The sequence below is a fragment of the Accipiter gentilis genome, chromosome 18, assembly GCF_929443795.1.
Source record: "Accipiter gentilis chromosome 18, bAccGen1.1, whole genome shotgun sequence".
Lineage (NCBI taxonomy): Eukaryota > Metazoa > Chordata > Aves > Accipitriformes > Accipitridae > Astur > Astur gentilis.
Window position 1 is genome coordinate 20,591,279 of NC_064897.1, and position 14,168 is coordinate 20,605,446.

Sequence of the window (14,168 nt, forward strand, 5' to 3'; positions counted from 1 at the left end):
TAGACATGAAGAAGCGAAGGCATGGTTTTGGTGCAAGTAAATATACTTTGGTCAAAACACAACATATAAATCACCCCACATGCATCTCCTCAGGTAGATGTTTAACTGAATTCCTTTTAGACTACTACTAGGTACTTGATGAGGATGAAAGCATCAGGTTTGCCACAGGACTCTGACATTTGGAAGTAGTGCTACAGATGCTTCTAAGGTTCCAGAAATTATTATAAAATTACAAAATTACTGGATGACATGCCCAGTATGGAGCTTTTACTGATGCACAGATTTTCAGTAATTTGCATGTAGAAAAAATGCAAGAAGCTGCAAAAGGATGTGCTTGGAGTCATGTATAATTTGAGTATGACCCACTTCTGTAATGGAATTAAACAGTCTGAAGATGCATAAAATGAACTAGTTTTAGTGAAACTTAAGAGTGCAATTCCAAATGGAGAAACTCTTGAAAAGAGAAACTCTCCCACCTTGCAGGATAAAATCATACTGACAATACTGAAATGGAACTACAACAAATAGTGCAACTCTGGGTACAGGACGCTATGCATTAGTACCATTGTGCAAAATTAGGTCAAATATACTAAACATAATTTGCAGTATCCATCTGTCTCTGTACGAGATGAGGGACTGAAAAAAAATCCTACTGTGGTCAGGCAAATGCTGTCATTCAAGATAAGGAATCCAAGTACAAATTCTACAATAAATACAGAAGATTATGCAAAAGAACTTCAGAAGCCATAAGAGACCTGTGATTGCTGTTGATACAGATACATTTGGACTAAACAGAAAAGATTAATTATTAATAATTTTAAAGTTGTTACAAAACATGCTGAATAACAGTGTAAAACACACTCTAAATCACAGTTTACATGTCCTGGATTCCAGATGAGCTAATACCAGATAACAGCCTGCATTTCACAAATGACTTATTTAAGCAATTTGCTTGAGAAATTAGATCAAGCACACTAAAGCAAGTCCTTATTAGGCACTGCCACATGAGCTAGCAAGAAGACTGTTCAGTAAATATAATAAAGAACCAGAGGGCCAAGGAAACCATGTCTGGTCTTGTTAGATTATCACAGCACACTTCTCAGTGCTCCATTGAGATGTCCTGTTCAAAGAATTATGGGCACTAAGGGATAAAACCCATAGATATGGTAAGCCAGGAATGTATAAGCATTACAGAAGAGCTATTTGTCTAGAAATTAAAACAGAGCAAATACTACAAACATAGCCAAGACAAGTGGCACTGCAAATGGAAGGGAAAGTTAGATTTCAGGCTGATTATATAGCTACCAATTTGACACAATCTCCTCTCATCTGCAATGAGGTCAGATGTCATAAGCCTGCCAAAGCATTTTTCCCATTATTGGTTCAGAGAAAAAGTCAGGCAAAACTAAGAGGCACTCTGGCTCCATGCATTTTGAGGACCAATAGGATGATATGTTGACAGCATTTACATCATGACAGAAGTAACAGCTTTGTATTCAAACACCATCCAGCAATAAAAAGGTTCAAATCAAAAGATTGGTTGGCTGTAGAAGGAACGACTGTGTAACATACGACACAGTCTGAAAACACTGATAGGTACTGACTTTTAGATTAGATGGCTCTAGTTGTTTGTTTTATTAACTGATTGCTTCAGTTCGTAGATGTCAATTTATGCACATTTGCTGTTAAAAGAAATCGGGAAAGGTATAGCAGTTGCCACTGACTTGTGCAAAACAAGAAAGAGAGTAACCTTTTGTAACCCTGATAGACCTGTCTACACTGGAGCAGAATGTAAGTTTGATCTCCTCTCAACACATCGTTATTAAAAATATCACACATCGTGGCAGAATTTGGCAGATAAAATAATCTGGTGCCTCTCATTTCAATTAGTTTCAGATTCCAACTGCTGGATCTTATTATTTTGTCTATGCAGTCAAAGAGCATGCTACTATCAGATGGCTTCTCCTTGCATAGGTACTTCCACACTGTGTTCAAGTCAATTATAAACCTTCTGTTAAACAGTTTCAAGCGCTTGGCTTTTTGTGGCATGCTGTGTTTTTCTTGTTTTTCAGACTTTGAGTCATTCTTGTAGCTCTTCTGCAAACCTCTCTCAATCTTTCCACCTCCTTCTTTAGTATGGACACGAGATTAGGATGTCCAGAAATAGTTTTGCTTTGCCCAGAGATAACCCCACCTCATGCTCTTATTGCATATTCCCATCAAAACTGGCACATTTAGCAGCTGCGTAGCACTGAGAGCTCCTGTGCAGCTGGATGATCCCAGTAATCATGACCCCAGAGACCTTTTCAGAGCCACTGCTTTCTGAGAGGCAGCCTCTCGTTCTGTGAGGATGACTGACACTTTTTGTTCCCAGTTGCATGACCTTGGATCTGTCTCCACTGGAACGTGTACTGTTTGAGCATACCAAAAGATGGCTTTGTAAGCTATGAGTGACCCATCCCATTATGCATCATTACACTGAGTCTGGTTTCACCTGAAAACTTTTATCAGCCATCTTTCAAATCACTGACAAGCAAATAACATTAAGCCAATGAGTAATCTCTGCAGCTGCACTAGAAACTCTCCCATATACAGTGATAATTTCCAATTAGTAAACAACACTTAGCTAGTTTCTAATAAATTTAAGTTTTCTGTATTTATTTAGTATAGTCCTAATGTTTTAATCTGAATGTTGTGCTGTTGTAAGTTAAACACCACACAGATATCTGAGCATATTAGAGCAAAATAGCCCCCCATGCAAACTAAGCATGTCTTTTAATAACATAAGAAATACCAGGCTAATTTGGCAGACCCATTACACATAAAGTATTGACACCCACAACAAACTGTTTACAGACATCCACACATAGACCACTGTGTGCTTGCACAAGGTACTAGCAGACTTCAAATGTGTTCGTAGGCACCATGAGAGCTAATGACTATGTCACCAGCACCAACAGCACTGGAACATAAATACTTGTTACTCGAGCACTTAACTCCTCTTCTGGGACTACAGAAGCTTTCCTATATTTTACGCACTTAGCTGTGTCACACCACAGTACAGATGAACAGGCAACCAAATGCATTGAAGTGATGATCTGCCTGGGGGGCAAAAACCCAGCCAAACAAAAACTACCAGCAGAGAAAAGAGAGAACAGAAGCAGCGCTGTTCACTTTGAGACATTCCCCCAGCGCTGTGTTTGAGACTTGACTCTCACACCCTTCATTTCAAGTAACCGCGTGCCATGAAACCTGCTGATGACAGAAAGTTGGATGGCATCTGTAGTAAGAAAGGCTGGAACATTACACGGAAAATGTTGGATGACCTTGAGGGCTGGTGTAGTAGAAATGGGAAAAAGCTCAAAAGCACAGAGTGCCAGGGCACGTACCTGGGGAGTAATAAACAGAACCTCTGCTGTAAATTGGGAGATCATCAATAGGAAATTACAAAGGAGGAAAAAGGCCTGGATGTTTTATCCAGCTGAAGGATGACTGTGGGTTTCCAGTGTGACGCAGCATGAAAAAGGCAAATACAACCACAAAATACTTCAGGTAAGGGATTTCCAGCAGAGAAAGGGAACTGTCACATCACTTATACAAGGCATTGATCCGACCTTGTTTGGGAATGGTCCTTCTCATCCATATTTGAGAAAGGCAAGTACAAACAAGAACAGGTGGCAGAAAGGTCTGCTGGATTGATAACTGGTCTTACAGAGAAAAGTCTACAAGAAATAGCATATGTAGAGCGGGAAAAGGAAAACAAAGGATATCATTGCTCTTCATAGGTACATCAGAGAAAGAAAAGAGACAGATAAACTAAAGGTTACATTTGACTCGAGAATAACTGATGAGGAATAAATAGAGGTTAAAACTTTGAGCAGTTTCTAGTTACCAAAGTGTCCCACTATCAAATGGGATAGTGGTGGGAATAACATCTGCATAATCTTCAGATTTTTATTACTAAGTTTATTAAGCTTCTTAACTTTAAGGGTGACAGTGTTACATGCAACAATAGAGCACTGGACTAAACAACTTGGAAGGCCATTTCCAGTCCTGTGACTTACGGACACTGTTTTGTAATAGAAGTAACATGTCGCTACAGTTGGGTTATCCTTGATGTACACCAGGAAGAGCTCAGAATGAAACCAAGTCCAGATCACCTAAAACAACTCTGATAACATGTTTTCAGTGACTTAGAAAAGGAGGGACATACATGTGGAAAGAGGGAACATGAAAACAACAAGGAAAGCACATTTCCTCAAACACCGACTTCCTTACCTCCCATGAGGAAGAGAAGCCCCGCCACATACTGCATAAGGCCTCGATCCCAACAGCACCCCAGCACCCCGATAATCCATCCAAAAAGGATGATGGCCACAGCCATGCCCATGAAGCCAGCTGTCATCCTGCGCAGATCTGCAGTTGGGAAGATAGAAAAACAAAATGTATGTAAACAGTGATAAATTAGCATCATCAGAGGTTCGTAACAGTCTTAATCCAAAATGGTACTGAACTGCAAGGTCTTCAGTGTATGTTGGCATGGGATGATTTCAGTAAGGATGGTTCAGAGGGGGGACAATCTATAAATTAAGATACTAGCTTGGGTTGGGGAGAGACAGCAGGTGACCATTTCACCACACAATAAAGCTCAGTGCAGATGCACCTAAAGTGACTTGTGACAATTTGCTCAGGAATTAGAAGTTGTAAAATGACCTCAGCGCAATGCTGTGCGTAATAGCTCTAGTCTCTGGGTGCCAGCACAGCATGTGTTTAAATCCTGCCTTCTCATCTCCATCCATTATTCTACTGCATCCAATGGAGGTACCTGCTCAAACTGATATGCCAAGCAGTCTCTATGCTTTGCTCCAGTACAGACATGACAGGGGATTCACCTCCGTTCTGACCCCCTGTGTGATCTTGGGCAAGTCACTGAGCCCCTCTGGGCTACGGCGTCCCATGTGTAATTCGGGCCATGGAAATTTGCTGTCCAGTGGTGGTGTGTGTGAAACTCGGTACCTCCAGGACGGTGAGGCATGCGGATATTCTGGTGTCAGAGATAATAAATGCACTGCAGATACACGGCTGGGGCATAGGATGCTTTATCACCCTCTCTTGTATCTAGATGGTGACCTTGTCAGATGATTTTTGGTAAGGACTTTTTTGAGTGCTCCAGGGAGCACTGAGAGTAGGAGGAGGGCAGCGGGCTGCAGTAAAGCATTCTGTGCTCTGCAAGTGGGGACTGAGTACCACATCTGATATGGGTGCATAGGGCTGACCTGTATGTACTTCATAAATAAAGGGAAAAGATCCCCAAAACCTAATGTAAGGAACCCTTAAATTAAGACCTGGCTGTATCGCCTATTTGCCTTCTGCAAAAAGGATGGGACTACTGGGATCCCTCCTCCTGCATGTGCTGGGAAAAAAACCCTTCACAGCTGTTTTTGATGTGAAATCTGGGCAGGGAGACCACCTGGCATTCAAAATAGCAAGGACTATGAGAGCTAAACAGCATCTTTACACCCTCAAATAATTGAACAGATGGGGGCATCTTCACTAACATTTGGTTGTTCCCTGTCCCCCCTCATGCATGCATAGAAAGTTTAAGCACTGATATGTCAAGAGTATATGTGCAGGGAAAATTCCAGCCAAGTCAGCTCTCCAAACATTTGTTTCCTTCTTCAAACAATTTTTTTTTCTTTTTTTTTTTTTTTTCACAGCAATGATTTCACTTTCTTTCAAGAAACAGAATGCTTATGACAGAGGGAGGAAGATAGGAAAACTGTGAATCATCCACCAGTCTCTGTGGCAGCTTTTCTCCTTGGCTGGTCTGTGACTGTTTCTCAATTTCTGAGGTTTTTTTAACCTTTTCCCACAGTGGATCAAAAGGACCACCAATACCAGCAGTGCAGATTCAGTGAAATTTGTGAACAGTGATAAATTAGCATTATCAGAGATTTATAAAAATCCTTATCCAAAATCTACAAGGTCTATAGGTGTGTTGGGACAGAATGATTTGATTCAGTGGAAGGTAGTTTACTCAGAGCTCTGTTCATTATAGCAATTCTTACACAAGATCAAGTTGCAGAATGCAATCCCTCCCTTGAAACCATAACTGGTTCCTGTAGATTGTCAGTGTTTTTTGCAAGGAGTCCCTCTGACAACATAAAGATTACCAGGCCTTTAGTCCACCAGTGACCAGGGCCCTTTTAACAAGATACACACCTTAAAATTTGTATTTTTACCTTAGGTTTTGTGACTGTCCCATCAAAAAAAAACCCAACCAAAACCTCCCCACAAAGAATTTGAATATGTTCAAGGAGGTCTGGTGCAGGGGGAAAAAAAAAAAAAGGCATTTTCTGCAGAAACTCACACTTTCCACAGGCAATGCTAGTCTCTGTTCCTTGGGAATTTCTCAGAGTGCTTTCTAAAACAAGCAGTAAATGCTATTAAGCATCTCTGATGGCAGAGTGTCTTCCTATTTTTCAGTCCATGAAGGCCTGGGCTGAATTTGAACAACAGGTAAAAACATAAAATGTTTACTGTTTCCTATATCATCTTCAATAACAGCACAACACTGTGCTGCACTCTCAGAAGTGCTGCACAGCTGTCTGTGTCAGCTCTACAAAACCCTTCCATTTTAACTTGTGACTGCTGACTCTGGGTAACAGCACTTGCTCATCCTAATGGAAACATACCCTAACAACCTGCTTTTAATGAGCTGAATTTAAATAGCTTTATTCAGCTGCAAAGTGTCAGTAACTCCTCAGACCTACCCCAATGCCTAGCCGATGGAGCCAGTTTTCGTAGGTCCCAGAGGGGATCACAAGCACCCCCCCACCCTATATACCAAACAAAGGAATTGTTTTTACCCCACTAAAATCAGTGTGAGTTTTCCCATTGAACAGAACAGTTAAAGTAGCAAGACCAAGATTTCTAGGCCCAAATTTGAGGTTTGTTTCATTTGACCTCTCTTCCTTATGGAACCTGAAATTCCCTTTCGAACAACACAGCAAAATCCATCAGCATCTGAACTCTGGGTTTACGTTATCTCTTGAAAAAAACCTGAAAACTCATCTTTGACAGACAATTAATACCACACATAAAAAAATTCAGACTTGAAATTTTTCATGACATCTTAGTTCTCGCAAGTTCAGTGGGCTTAGTTTAAGATTGCCACTGCTTAGGCCAGTTGCAAATCTGCTCCTTACAAGGCCATCCATTAGGGCTTATCTGAAATAAATAGAATATAAGCTTTCTTTTCTATTCAAAACCATCTTGGCTTTTGTGCTGCCATAACCATCCTCGAGCACAGCCCTTGCAAATGGCAGTACTGGGAAAGGGGGTTGCAAAGCTGGTTTCATAAACAGCCTGCGCTTGTCCAACAGCACTTTCCCTGTGCTCCTCACTTGTCGGAGCCCACTGAAGCTGAGGTCAGTCCTGGGAACAAGTCTATTCAAAGTGATTCTTTTGTGGGAAAGTACTTAATGTATGTAACCAAATTGTTACCCTCAGGGTATTTAGTGAGGAGAAGGCCAGGGAACAGGAGCCTATATTCTCTGTACACAAACCCCTATTAGTGGTACTTTTTATGATTACTGTTCTGTTGGTGTGGTGCTCGACATGGAAAGGACAGCAAAAAAAAGCAAAGAATTGTATTGTGTAATCAAGGCAATATATAAATTCCTTCTGCTAATTTAGGAGCAATGGATGCCATATAAATAAGCAGTAGCTCATCAGTACAAATTGATGGGGTTTTGTCCGAGTTTGATTGGCACTGATAAGACCTTTCCTGAATACATCCTGCAAAGGCAAAAATGGTCATGCTTTGTCATGTAACACCACTTTATATGACATTTGAGCACATACTTTTTATTTTTTCTGAAATTGCTTTTATTTATTTTTACACTATGAAATGAATGGTTCTCTAGACTCTTTCTTTCTTTGAAAACCTCCCTGAGTAGCTACAGAATCTCAGGATCACGGCATGACAAACCCAGTCAACTGAAGGAGTGACTATGCCAGCAAAATGCATTGTTGACTCATGCAGCCAAATGGGAGCTGCAACAGCAAACATACCTTATCTTAGCTCGCTCGTGTGCATTGCTTAGCTGGTTCTACAGGTGATCCTCTCCTGGATACCCATCCCAAGTCATCACACTGTAGCAAAGTGCACAGATTACAGGGGTACTATGAATCCCCCTTCTCCACCATCTAGTAACCCAAACCTTTAGAAATGTAGCTACAGGGTGCAATTAAGGAAGGTATTACATTGCTTGTTCTGTAAGACCTATAATACAGAAGTTGATTTTCAATGCCTTGCCTGTATGACAGTAGTTTCAATGATTTACTACATGGACTTAGATACCACTATCACTTGTGGTTGAAAGTGCAATGCTATCTTTCCACTCATGTTTTAGAGACACCATCTCCATCCCATTTTCTTTCATATATTAACAGACTAAAAGCTATGTGTGAATATCTCCCCCTTGGGAGGACTTTCCATGCCTAGCACTGCTACAGGTGCTGCTGCATGTAATAGGCAGGGAACTCAATCCTGACTCAAAACCAATGCGGATCATCAGGCAAGGAATACAGGCATCATGTTCACAGAGGCTGGAAATAACAAATTTCTTGATTGATAACATTGGAGAAGGGGCAGGGAATGAAGTAATCCAATTCCCATGACTGAAACTGAAATGGTAAATTTGAAAGCAACAAGCTTCGTGATTCGTGATGAAAAGAGAAACATTAGCATTTTAGACAACCTCCTTAAAATAGAGACAGACTCTCATAAAACAACATGCATTTCCTACAAGCATTTTAGTCTTCTGCTGGAGAATATTAACTCTAAAGGTTTTCTGAAGATAAAGAAAGGCAAAAGAGCTGATTAAGATCCATTTATTTCCAAGCAGTGTGTGGTGGAATGTTCTCTCTGTCAGTTTGCAAATGCCCCTGCCCTTCATTTCACCCTGATATCTGTCCATCTGTATTTGTTATAAGCAATAAAGTAATTCATGCTGGCTGTCACATCATGGACGAAATTTCACACCCCAGCAGCTGCAAACATAACATGTTCTGAATCAGCGTCGCTCCTTGAAAATTTCAATATGCCTTTTTGACTTCTGATGTTCTGTCCTCTTCCTTGAAATTGCAAGTCATCTTTCTAAAGCAAGGGCTCAGTCTTCCTGTTGATATCTCTCTATCTTCCTTTCCACAGAGGAGTTTAATAATACTTCCAAAATATTAGAGATTTCTTTCAACACATACAGGAAGGAAAATATGAGCCTCTTGTGAAAGATGGGGAAAGCAAGACAAGATGAGAATAGTCAACCTGCCTATGGCTATGTGAAAAGTTTGTAGAGGAGCATATAATTGAATCTATGGCTTTCTGGCCAGCCCTTTAACAACACAGCACTGCTTTTGCTTTCAGAACTGCTTGTTCTCAAGCGTTTGTTACCAGATCAAACTACAGTGCTTGCTATCAGACTACTGCTGCAAATAGTGTTTCAGATAGTCCATCCTACATCTCCTTTCTTCTCCCAATAGAGAAAGGTCCATAGGGACTAAGGACCCTGAAGTCTGTATCCAGAATATCTAGAACAGCTTAGAAGACATTCTGGGTATAGCACCCTTCTTCCTTGAGATGTCCCAACAAAAGGGGAAACCGAAAAGGAAAACACAAATGTATTTCTGTACCCCTCTAGGACCAAATGTTAGAATATAATGTCACCACAAGCAGAAATAGACTGGGATAGCATAACTCTTTGGCATAATCCTTCATTGCAGGTCACTTTGATCTATACCCTCCTGTACTAGATGCATTCTCATTTGTCTTTACTCGTGTGGGATTAAAAAAAAAATTGTACTTGAAAAGAGTCTAAATCAATCCTTTTTCATCTTTTTCCAAACAAATACATGTATTGCAAATTGTTCAAAAACTGCACACAGCCCAAGAGAACAATTTACCAGATTTCACTAAGCTTTGTTTAAATTACTTCTCTTACAAAGAATCAGCAGCACAGAGGTACCTTTCTCTGACATCATCCCTTATCTTACCTCAGCCCAAAACTATGGGGGGGGGTGGGGGGGGCGCAAGATGGAAAACTGGACAAATGTGTCTTTTACTGAATGCCAGCCCTAGCAGCTCCCAGCTACAATGAACAACTGAGTATTAATGCAGGCAATTTTGAGTGGCATCTTCTGGCTCTCACAATTCTCTCCGCACAGCTTAAGACTGTATTCTGGATGAGGTTGGCAAGTAGAGGGTGAGGTTTTAATCTTTTCTTTCCACTTCAGGTATGGAGAGATAAGAAAAGAAATATGTATTAGTCTACTTCAGACTCAGTTAAAATCTCTGAGTGCCTTTTACTGACTCATGTGGCAGCCCAGTCTTCAGTTTAAAGATTACTCTAACGCAATCACAATGAGTACAACCCACTTCAACAAAAGTAACAGTGGATTATATTTATATGCAAGTAGTCTGCACCAGAGAGTGACTCAGAAATATGCATGTCACAAACACATATGCTAAAACACAACACTCTCAAAGCTGAGAGAATGAGCAGCAGAAGGCCCTCACAAAAAGAGAAACTGGCACTCTGAAGGATTTAGGTGAGCCTTCATATCACAAGAGGCGCAATGGTGTCTGTAAGATACATGCATAATTTCTCCTAAACCAGAAAATCCCATCACCTTCTCTTGCCTAGAGTTTGTCGGTTGTGTAATGAAGTGTCCAGTTTGGTTGCCAGGATGTATGAACTCGCCTATATGGAAATGCTGATAGGAAGCTTCACAAACTGCTGTGCTAGTCAACGTGTCCTTCAGGACAGGGTGTAAAATGGACATCCTGACACATGGTTTATTCTTGTCAAGACAGACCATCTATCTGGATTTCCTCCGGCACAGTTAGAGACCGTAAGTGTTCTTACAGTTATTTAAAACAGAAACAATCACAAAAGGAAGGTGCCAGCTGTGCACTGCTGGCACTTCAGCCTGCCTTCCTTCATAGAAGTCCTTCAACTTCAGAGTCAGGTGAGCAGCTCATCAGAGGAGGAATGAAGTCTTGTCTTCTACAGAGGCTGACACCTTCAGAGGTTCATGCTGACAAACAACAAACTCCACATGACACTGCAATTTCTTGTCTCTGGTGAACCTTCTCATAACGCACCAGAGGCGGGGGGGTGTCCCAGACCAGGTCACACACTGGTGTGCTACTGTCTGAAAGCAATTCCTCCCGTATTTGGGAAAATTACAGGGGCCTAAGAAATTCTTCAGTGGCTAAGACCACCATCTGGAGCTTGAATATCAAGTCCTGATTTTACTCTTGCCTTTTGCTCAGGTAGAGCAGAGAGGAGACAAAAGAGAACCCTTCGATAATAAGGGAGAGATTTAAGGAGGCAGTAGACAAGGAAGGAAGCAAAGCTTGTTTAAGTGCAGGGGGAAAAAGGCGAGAAAAAGTGTCTTGTGAGGCTGAAAAGATGGATTTGTCTTCAAGAGTCTTTATGATATGAATATTAGAGAGTTCAATGCATAAAGGAGGCATTTGCAGAGCTGAAATGTAGCACATCAGATGCAGTTCTACTGTAGAAGACAGAAAACGTACATTAGGTCTTGGGAGAAAGATGGCTGTGAATACCATCCCACAGAAGGGTTCAGACTTTTGCTCCAATCCTACTTCCCCTTCTGCTGAAAAAGAAACTTTGGCCAGAGAAGAAAAAGGATTTTTTATTATCTGCTGTGTTGCTACTCAGCTCTGAGTGACAGCAGGCTAGGAAGGAAACAAAAGCTTTGCCCTTACAACCCCTGACGTAGTGGGCCAGAGTAGCTGAGCCTACGCCAAAGCATTATTCCACTCTACTCTACTCTACCATACCCTATCCTACCCTACTCCAAACCATTCCCTCCCTTTCTGTCCCCTTCTCTGACTCTGGAGAGGACATCGTTTTTCTCAGAAAGTACTTGAAGTTGATAATTTCTCCTTATTCAGTGATGTTCAAGAACTGATCTTGAAGAGTCTTTCTCTCTCCAGATTTACTATCCAGGCTTTTAGCCCTGAAATATATGATCATCTAGAAACACTTCCAAGCTTTGGTCCCGACAGAGTACACTTGTAATTTGCCCAGTCAACCCTTTCATCCCTCCTCTCCCTCTCTCATTCCCTAGAAACAGGGAAGAATTTCTGAGGCACCTGCATTTTTGTCCATCCTTCTTCATATTCATAACTTTAATCCTTCCTGCTCCTGCTTGGCGAGGCCACACAAAGCAAACATTTCCCAGTTGCAGCCATGCCAAGAGGCTTTTCGTTACACAGCTTTCACGGATTATGCAGGTATTGAAGAATTTGAGGCACATGTAATAAAATGGCTTCTGTTCAATTTCAATGTGAACTTTGGGACTTCATTGGATCAGAGCTGTGCTTTTTTCATTTTTCTCCCTTCCTGTTCCCTTGAAGTACTCAGGGAGTACATGCTTCTTTACGTTGGTCACCTCTTGCTTTAAGGGACCTCTCCTTTGAGCCACCACACCACAAGTACGATCTTGCTGGGGAGGAAGAACACCACAGTCCCTCAGGACCACGTTAGCCCTGCCAGAGGGATCGTTCCTGAAGAATGTGAGGTACCATCTCCCTGTGTCCGGCACCACCAGCCCTGGTGGCGGTGGGAGAGGCCAGGTGGAAAGCCCAGCTTTCTAAATGGAAGTTTTCCTGCATTCTCCAATGGTCTGGAAGAAAGCTGCGATGGGGCTCTGGGTTTCGGGGCAAAGGTGACACCCTTCATTGTAAAGTGCTTTCAGTGCTGGTGAGAAGCGCTGCTCTGACACCGCTGAAGACTGAATTACTCCATTTACCCCCCCACCACTAGGTACAGTGCACAGGAGGAAATGCAGAGCAGGTCATTGGGGCAAGATTCACCACGCAGCCCTGCCAGGGTGTCACAGGCACCTAGAGACGCCGTGGGGGCAAGCGGTCTCTGCAGCACCCCTGCCTGCAAGGGACTGAGCATCTAGAGAGAAGAGTCCAGTGAGCTCCGCTTTCCCTGAAATCGGTGGGAGGGTTGGATGCTCCAAAGATTTCCTCTGAAAATCAGACTCTCTCTCCTGTCTCCCAGGGTGCCGTGGAAGCCAGTTCACTACATTTTCTTAAGAGGCATTCGGATAATAATGATGTACAGAGTACAGTAACAACTGTGTGAAAATAATCTTGATACAGAAACCCCTATATCCTATTATACATAGTAATGTCTTTATTGTCTAGTTTACAAAAGTCTCCTTCCACAGTAAGCAGAGTCTACCCTATTACACTCTGCTTTTTATATGCCAGCCACCACCACAGTCCACTAAATACATGGAAGTTTATTAAAATTTAATCTTCAGTTAGTATCTCTTGAACTACTTCTTGCAAAGGTGGCCGGGGCTCATCAGGGCCAGAAGAAAGCAGAAGAAAAAACAGAAACACTTTTTTTCTTCCCTTTTTCTTTCAGTGAGGAGAGAAGAGAGGGCAAAAAGAGATGGAGAATGGAAGAGAGTGATGAGGAAAATTAAAGTGATGAGGAAAATTAAAGAAAAGTTTGTACTAAAGATGACAAATGGAGTGTGACAGGAAGCAAGGAACATAATTTTATGTAAAACCCCAGTATCAGGCAGTGTTAAGGGTCTTTTGTAAAACACAGATCTACCCCAAGCTCCTTCTGAAGATAAATGAAGTTGGAGGTATGCAGGAATGGACCACAGGAGGAGCAGGAGGGGTAATACAGAGATGAACTTGGTAATGCCTCCTCTGTTTCACCTTCTTCCCTCTGCATCTGACTTCCCTCCTCTATTGCCCAGCTCAGCACCAAAGCCTTGCTCCCATTCAGGAGCAACTAAAACATCATCCTAAAGGTTTTTCTTCCCTTTCAGCCTCTGCCTCAACCACTGGTTCAATATTATGCAGCACAAGCCTGAGAATAATCCCATCATAAGGCATTCAGAGCAGCAGGTTTGATAAATGGCCAGCATGAAAAAGGCTGGAGGTGGAGGGATGGTATCTCTGCTTTATCAGTGCCCCAGCACTCTGCTCAAACATACTCATTCCACAGACCCCAGCATTAAACATTTTAATTCAGAAACTCTGAAAGGTGTATTCTTGTTTTTAAAAAAGACCATTTAATGCAAGTGAGGCTGGGCTGGGG

General features: G+C 41.8%; 1 protein-coding gene across 1 annotated transcript in view; it reads right to left on the bottom strand.

The window, feature by feature from the left end:
• Nucleotides 1–14,168, bottom strand: part of TMEM178B (transmembrane protein 178B) — a 219,466-nt gene that overhangs the window by 14,391 nt on the left and 190,907 nt on the right. Inside the window, exon 3 of the mRNA XM_049821555.1 lies at nt 4,279–4,416. Within this exon, the coding sequence (XP_049677512.1) occupies nt 4,279–4,416 (138 nt within the window). The remainder of the gene's footprint in view (nt 1–4,278; nt 4,417–14,168) is intronic.